Source organism: Anopheles cruzii, unplaced genomic scaffold (genome assembly GCF_943734635.1).
Source record: "Anopheles cruzii unplaced genomic scaffold, idAnoCruzAS_RS32_06 scaffold00953_ctg1, whole genome shotgun sequence".
NCBI lineage: Eukaryota > Metazoa > Arthropoda > Insecta > Diptera > Culicidae > Anopheles > Anopheles cruzii.
In genome coordinates, this window is record NW_026454540.1 from 1 (window position 1) to 7,633 (window position 7,633).

The 7,633-nt window shown below is 49.0% G+C and overlaps 1 protein-coding gene across 1 annotated transcript; it reads left to right on the top strand.

Annotated features, from left to right (window-relative positions):
• Nucleotides 1–462: 462 nt before the first annotated feature.
• Nucleotides 463–1,872, top strand: LOC128276338 (pupal cuticle protein 36-like; the record flags this gene model as incomplete). The annotated part of the gene is given in 2 exon segments (XM_053014805.1): nt 463–1,075; nt 1,142–1,872. Coding segments are annotated over 2 exon segments (1,199 nt in total), but the record flags the coding sequence as incomplete, so codon positions are not given.
• Between the last annotated feature and the right edge of the window lie 5,761 nt (nt 1,873–7,633).

Sequence of the window (7,633 nt, forward strand, 5' to 3'; positions counted from 1 at the left end):
GGATTCAATCGCTATTCGGTGGATGCGCTCAGCCGTGCGACAATGTAGCCCAGCGGGTCGGGACGAACTGTCATCGGCAAGTGGCGTTGCCGTTGCACAATGGGGAGCCCCCGATGCGCCGTGCAATTGTGGGCCAATTCTCCATTCTAGTCCGCGATAACGCGGCTTCAGAGAGCGCCTCCGATCGGATACCGAGTCCAGTGAGCCCGGGTCTGGGAACTGGGCGCACTGGGAAACACAATTCTCCATTTAGTGCGCCATCTTTCGAGTCGCTTCTCAGCCACGCGGCACAATGTTTGCATTCAAATTCAAAGACTGGCTCCGCGACTTGGGCTTTTTCGGCCACGCTTCATTTGGCCCGCTATGCTTTTTATGATAACTTCGTGACCATCTCTCGCTCGATAACTTGGCGATCCGAGCTCTTCGCTTTTTCTGGGTCACCGCGGGCCGATTGTCCTCCAGAACACCATCCAGATCGGTCGATCGACACTCGTGGCCCTTACCGCTTCGCTTCACCCCTTTCGTAGATCCTGCTGACGTCGCTGGTAGCGGTGTGTTCGTGCGCGCGGCTAGACAACAACTACCTGCCCCCACCGGGGGCCGCATCTTCTGGCGGTGGGCCCGGACTAACGGCGCCCTCGCCGGCTGGCGGTGGATTCGGTAGTAAACCCGCCGGTGGACCTCCAGCCGCCGGTCCCGGATTCGGTGGCTCTGGACCTGGAGCCGGTGGGTTCGGTGGCCCACAGGGCGCAGGTGGCTTCGGAGGGCCCGCATCCCGACCGGGAGCGAGCGCTCCCGGGGCCGGAGCGCGTCCTCCATCGCCCGCCTACGGACCACCGGGCGGTGGATTTGGCGGTGGAGCTCCTTCATCCTTCGGAGGTGCGGCACCTGCGTCATCCTTCGGTGGTGGTGGTGGTGCACCGTCCGGTGGATTCGGTGCTCCGGGCGGCTCGGCTGGATTCGGGGGTGGGTCTGCCGGGGGCGCTCCCGCAGCTCCGGCCGGTCCGAGTCAACCGCCGATCGAGATCATCTCGTACGAGAACATGAACAACGGCGACGGGAGCTACAAGTACAGGCAAGTATTTACCCCGATCCCGCTGCTGGCCGCTGTTCCCTCTAAACCCGTGTTTGTATCCACCAGCTACGAGACGGCGAACGGGATCAAGGTGCAGGAACAGGGCGAAGTGAAGAACAAGGGCTCCGAGAACGAGATCCAGAGTGTGCAGGGTTCGTACTCGTACACCGCGCCGGACGGTCAGGTCATCACCGTGACGTACATCGCCGACGAGAACGGCTTCCAGCCGCAGGGAGACCACCTGCCGACGCCGCCTCCGATTCCGGAAGAGATCCGCAAGGCGCTCGAAGCCACGGCCGCTGCGCAAGCCGCCGGTGGTGCCGGTGGACAGGGTGGGTATCCGGGGGGAGCTGGTAAACCGGCGGGAGGCTACCCTGGCTCGGTGACGGGATCGGGTGGTTACCCGTCCGGAGCCGGTGCCCCAGGCGGGGGAGCCCGTCCGGGTGGAGGTCCTGCCGGAGCAGGCCAGGCAGGATACCCGAGCGGAGGACCTTCGAGTGCGGGCGGCTATCCCTCCGCGGGTGGATCGGCCGCCCCGGGTGGATCGGCCGGATATCCTTCGGGTGGACCCACCGCCGGTGCTCGCCCATCCGCTCCCGGCAGACCTTCCGGAAACGGGTCATTCAACCCGCAGTCCGGCTACCAATATTGAGACCAGAAGACCCGGCTCGTAGCGCGCTAGCTAACGATCATTGCATTTCATTAAACCGGCCCGCGGCTGGTCCAACGGAAACTCACTGCGCAAAACGCAAAACAAAAACGAACAAAAACAATCCCCACGCTGTAAATAAGTTAAATGGAACGGTTGAAATAAACAGAAAAAAACGTAATGTAATGTAAACACGAAAGGCCCCTCTTCTTCCACCACCGGAGCGGTTAATCAGTCCGCGGGGGTTTATGATGCTGACGCCCGAACTTGAACTTGTCGACGACGACGACCACGGAACCAGTGTCTTCGGATCGGACGGCGCCGCGGGCGATGCGTGAAGATGAATGAAAACGGGTTTCAATGGTTCCGCAAACCGGTGTCGGTTGTAAAAGCTCCAACCATCGTAAAAGACGAACCTTTGGCAGAAGCCCAACAACTGCGAACAATAATCGCCTGTAGGGTATGCAATTTCATTGCATACGAAAAGGCGCATTACGCATGGTCTCGATTCTATTAAAACTCTTCGGTAACCTTCTGAAGTAGGTCGCTTCAGTGCAGTTTGTGAAAATCGTTTGTTCTACAAACAAAACCTAGTTGAAATCAAGAAAGCTGCGTGAGAAACAGAGTGTTTTAATTATTGCAAAAGAGCTGATCGATCGTACTTTAAACCCGCTTAACAGACGAAACGGTGCCAACAATCGTCCCCAGACTCAGCATACTCTCACAGCATAGCATACTCATACCAACACTAGAAGATTCGACATTAACAAATTGATGACGCTTCAAACACGTGTTAGGTTCTTTAATCTGTTGCTCCTCTAACATGCCAAAACAGTCGTAAATTAGCTACGGTTGAATGTCAGCGTGGTGCGCATAATTACTGCTCATGAATTTATTGACATCCAAATTGATTTATGCGCTACGTGCTACCCAGCATCCCCGATGGCGGATCGAATCCCTCGGACAAAACGTTTAATGTTATGATACGCTCCGTCACGAATAGCGGCTCGGTGCACTCATGTGTTGGAAGCATAATTTGTTACAAGTCAATTTGAATCAACGCCGCACTAGATCAGGATTACCGATCCAGTCGATCGGCTGGGTATTTTTTCAAAACAGTCGTGACAGCTACCTACCGTGGCAGGCGCACCCTTCGAAATCGATCCTAACGTGATCTAGCCGACATCTCGGTAGGAAGTTCTGAAGCAGGAAGATCCCATTTGACCATCACAGCTTGTGCTACGATGGGCTCCGATTTGACCGTACCTTTACTCAATGTTCCAGAGGATGCTCGGGGAAGCACACAAAGTAAACAAATATCACAACCGACGCCGTTTTGAAATGTCATCCCCATGTGGCCCATGAGTTACAGCAAGCGAGCTTCCCGGGCTCGTGAAAGATCGTGCCATGTCGACTGGGTAACACATTAAGTACGTGGAATTGAAGGACCTTCGTTTCGACTTTATTTATGTTTATTTCATAATATATCACATGCTGCACTGTAAGTTCACCATATACGATACACATTTACTTGATTTGTTGTTAGATTGGTGTTTCCTTAAACGATGTGGCGCTTATAAGTATAATCAACATTAACCATCATTTGTATGATGGATAAGATATGATATGGTAGGGCCAACCTTGAATTTGCCCATATGTTTCGCTTCATTTTTACGTAGACAGCGTGTGTTTGTTCGCCGTTCAAGTTCAAGGGCTCAATGGCATACATTCCTGAGAGGTTCAGGACTGTCAAACACAAGATTTGATTGCCAAACGCTTAAAACCTGCATTCTTCGAACACACTCAAAAGCATCCATCACGAAGGTGGCCATCACCATATTTATGATGTGATCGACAATATGTTTCCTTATTTGAGGCGTGATATAAAAATAGAATCATTCCTACCAACCGCCATTGTGCAGCTTCATTCGAAGCAGACAGCTTAGGTTCACGGGTGTAGCATTCACCTCATTCGACATAATTAGCTCGTCTTATCTCCTGAAGGCCCGCCCAGGTCTTGTGCCTCTAGGTCGACGGAGCCGTTAATCCAGTTGCCGAAACTTTTGACCTTTCTTCTATGCTTCGCTTCATGGGCCATCTGCCGTATTCGGGGAACGGACTGCAAGATGCTGTACCGCACCAAGAGCTCACCTGGAGCCCCGCAACGATCTGCCAAAAGTAGACAACCCAAAGAACAATGCTCTAAACGACACACATGCATGCTGTAACGTGAAAGAAATCATTTTTTATCAGCAAACACCTCGGAAGGTGTCAATTATGTGGAAGATAATAAATCATTTCTTCATTGCCGAGTTGGTCGAGTTCGCCAGGCGCGTCGGTCGAACATTGCACGGAGTACCCGACGACGACCCGGCAAGGGCGACCCGGGAGCGCCTCGGCCCCAAAGATCGGTAGTTGCCGTCTGCTGTTAACAACAATGACGATCGTCTTGGAGGTTGTCCATGGTGCAATCGGTCGGCCACCGGTCGGGGTGCCAGCAACAGCAACCTCCAGAACAATGTCATTGTCGGAACAGAGATGACATCCTTTTCGTCGGTGTTTTTTTCTCCTTCTTCTTGCCGGCGTATCTTCCTACTTTGGAGTCATAATTTCTTAAGGTCACTCTACGGTCCGACTTAGTATGTGGTGCGCGAAGACCTGGCTGGCTGGGGGATCGAGTTCGAACGCGTGTTCGAGGCTTCTTGCGATGCGCCACGGCCAGCACCGGGGACCTCATTTAGTGGCTCACTCGTACGCCTCACGCCCGAGCGCCAACTCACGGCCGAAACTGGTTTCAATGTAGGATCCATCTTCTTCTCCGTGTCGTGCCGGGCACACTACGTGGCGCGCACTGCAGAATGTAATTGATAACTTGATTCTGGCTCCATCGCTAAACGTCGAAGGCACACATTGCCCACCGTTTTGGCCACCGCTACCGTTAGAGGCGTCGAACGATCGGCGGCTGCCGAGACGCCTTCCTCTATTGGAACATTTGAATCGAAAGGCAATAATTTGTCATCTAGAGGCTGAACAACACACATCGCAAAGTGGTATTTTCCCATGAATGGATCGCCTTCTCAGAAACGGGCGGAATCGGGCGCCATTATGGCCATTCTTTCTGGTCGCTCACGATGGCTCATTTGAGTGGCTGGTCAAAGGTGACTGGAAATCCCACAATATACAGGGTTATCCATTTTTTTTTTTTTAATCTTAGAAGAACGGACCGGGCCGTATTTATAATACTTACTACTAATTGTATTAAAACTAAGGTGACTGTATGGTGCGCATCATGGACTAGCGGCGTCGTAGATCCTTATTTTTTTGAAAACGAAGAAGGGAGGATCACTACCTTTAATTCCGAGGGATACATCCAGATGATCAGAATTGTTTTTTTCGGACTGCAATTGAAGATATGGACTTAGAAGTTATTCATCATGATCATACAAGGATTCGACATCGTTGGACTTTTTGTTGTGGTGCTACGCAAAAGATCGTGTTTATGCTGACAAGTCTGCAACTTTGGAGCATTTGAAAAATAACAATAACATTCGAGCTAACACTCGAAATGGGTAAAAAAGTCATTGAGAATTACCTTATCAGAATCGACTCTTGCCATAGATCCCGAGGCGGCCATTGTGTTTCCCGGATAATGGCAAAACACAAACTTTATGATAAATAAAATATTTTATCTAAATTACATTTTTCATGTTTTTTTTCTTTTGTTTTTTGAAGTCCTTTCGTTAAACTAGATAAAAAATAACCTATATTTTTAGATTCTGTTTGATCTATGTTTTGATACTGCTGACTGAAATTATACTTTTCGATACTCTAGATACTCAAGACACGATGGTGAATAAGAATATATTAGGTTGGCTAAAAAGAAATCGACGTTTTTTGGGTGATGTTCAGAACTATATTTAACAGGTTTCCAATGGTCCGATTTGCGTCAAATATGCACCATTTTGTTGGAAAATTAGTTGTCTTTTCAAAGGTAGTCTTATAATGTCTTTCTTGTAAAAGGATTATTCGTTATTGGCGAAAAACTCGAGAAATCCATTTTCATAATCCTTTTTTGATCTCAGTTTTTCATCACTCAGGAAATTTTGTAATGCGCGAAAAAGGTGTCAATCGCTTAGTGCAAGGTCTGGACTATACGGTGGATGCATTAAAACTTTCCAACCAAACTCCTGGATTTTCTGGCGAGCCACCAAAGACGTGCGTAACATTTCGTTGTCCTGTTGGAACACAAAACCTCTTCTGTTGACCGATTCTGGCCGTTTCTCGTCAATTGCTAGCTTCGAACGGTACAGTAAATGACGGTAGCAATCTGAATTTAGTATTAAGCCACACGGAAGTTGCTCATGATAAACAATTCCCTTCAAGTCCCGCCATATACCCCGTAGAACCTTCTTAGCCGTTATTCCTGGTTTGGCCACCGGTTAATCTGTTTTACCACCCTTAGACCACGATTATTTTTACACAGTATTGTCGTATGTATGCCATACCTCATTCCCAGTATCAATCATTTAAAGAAATGGGTCGTTTTTGTTCCGTTTGGCCAAAACTTCGCAAATGGCAAGTCGAGCCATCATGTTTTTTGGTGTAAATAGGGTGGGGCCCAAACATCGAGCTTCTTTGTGAATCCAGCTTTGCGCCAATGACTTTAAGCTGTTCGATGATTGATCTTTAGCTCCTGGCCGATGCTCTGATTACTAAAATGCCGATCTACTTTGATTATTTCTGCGATTTTATCGACATTTTCGATGACAGGTCTGCCTGTGCGAGATGCATCTTTAACATAAAAAATAACCGAAACGGGTCAACGAACCCAAAATTAAACGTTACTAGCTTTTAAAGTATCGAGACCATAAACACCATGCACAATTTCAGCGGCCTAGCATGAATTTTCGCCTTTATCGGACAAAAACTTTAAAATATACCGAATTTTTTCATCGTCGACCTCCATTGTTAACACCCTGTAACTCACAAACGTATGAAACAAACAAAAAACAATGAATGCATTTTTTAAAGTGTAAGGAATCAGCTTTAAAACGAGCCTAAACTTGAAACTGTACGATCGATACTTCACGAGATATCGATCACTAAAGGCATCTATCGTGAAAAACGTCGATTTCTTTTTAGCCAACCTAATATATTTTTTAAATTTTCTATGTTTCTGGTAAACCCAATAAAACCAGAGAAAACTAAAGAAATTGATCATCACAAAAAAAAGATGCAACTCAATTTAATTTAACCTTATCCCAACTGTGACCCAACTGCAACGGTTATGCTCACAATAAAGTCAACATTTCAATTCCGTTTACCATTCCGCCGTTTGTCAGCTTCGCTAACGAACCATTTCGCCACCGGATCGTCAACAGAGTTTCGCAACACTTCGCCAATGCCCTTATCGCCGGCCGGCGGCGTCAGGATATATCGAGTGAAAATAAAAGTAAAACAGTACTCCACCTCCACCTCCGCCGCTGACTGGTCAACCCACGGTCCACTAGCCAACCTCAACCGGTATCGATGGCAACGGGTAGCGCCCCGTTTTGCCAACCCTATGCACACGCACTCCCCTACATACTGCGAGCTAAAATGCCACCAGCTTATGGGCCACTCATAGGCTCATAAGCTCATCTTCAGACGACTTTGTGGCTCTGCTGGGCCAGACAACCCCAGACGACGATGATCCTCCTCTTGATCGCGGCGCTTGGCGGCGGCGACTCTTTCATGAACTGGCCATAATAACAATAATCAAGTACCACTCTGCTTACGTGCCGACCGAGTGTGTGCGTGTCCGGGCATGGCAATCGGTGTGCGTGAGGGAGTTTTGGGACCGGTAAGTTTCGCGGCCAGCAAATCCGAAGAAAGATCACACCGGAGATCACCGGCTAGTGGCTGTGTGA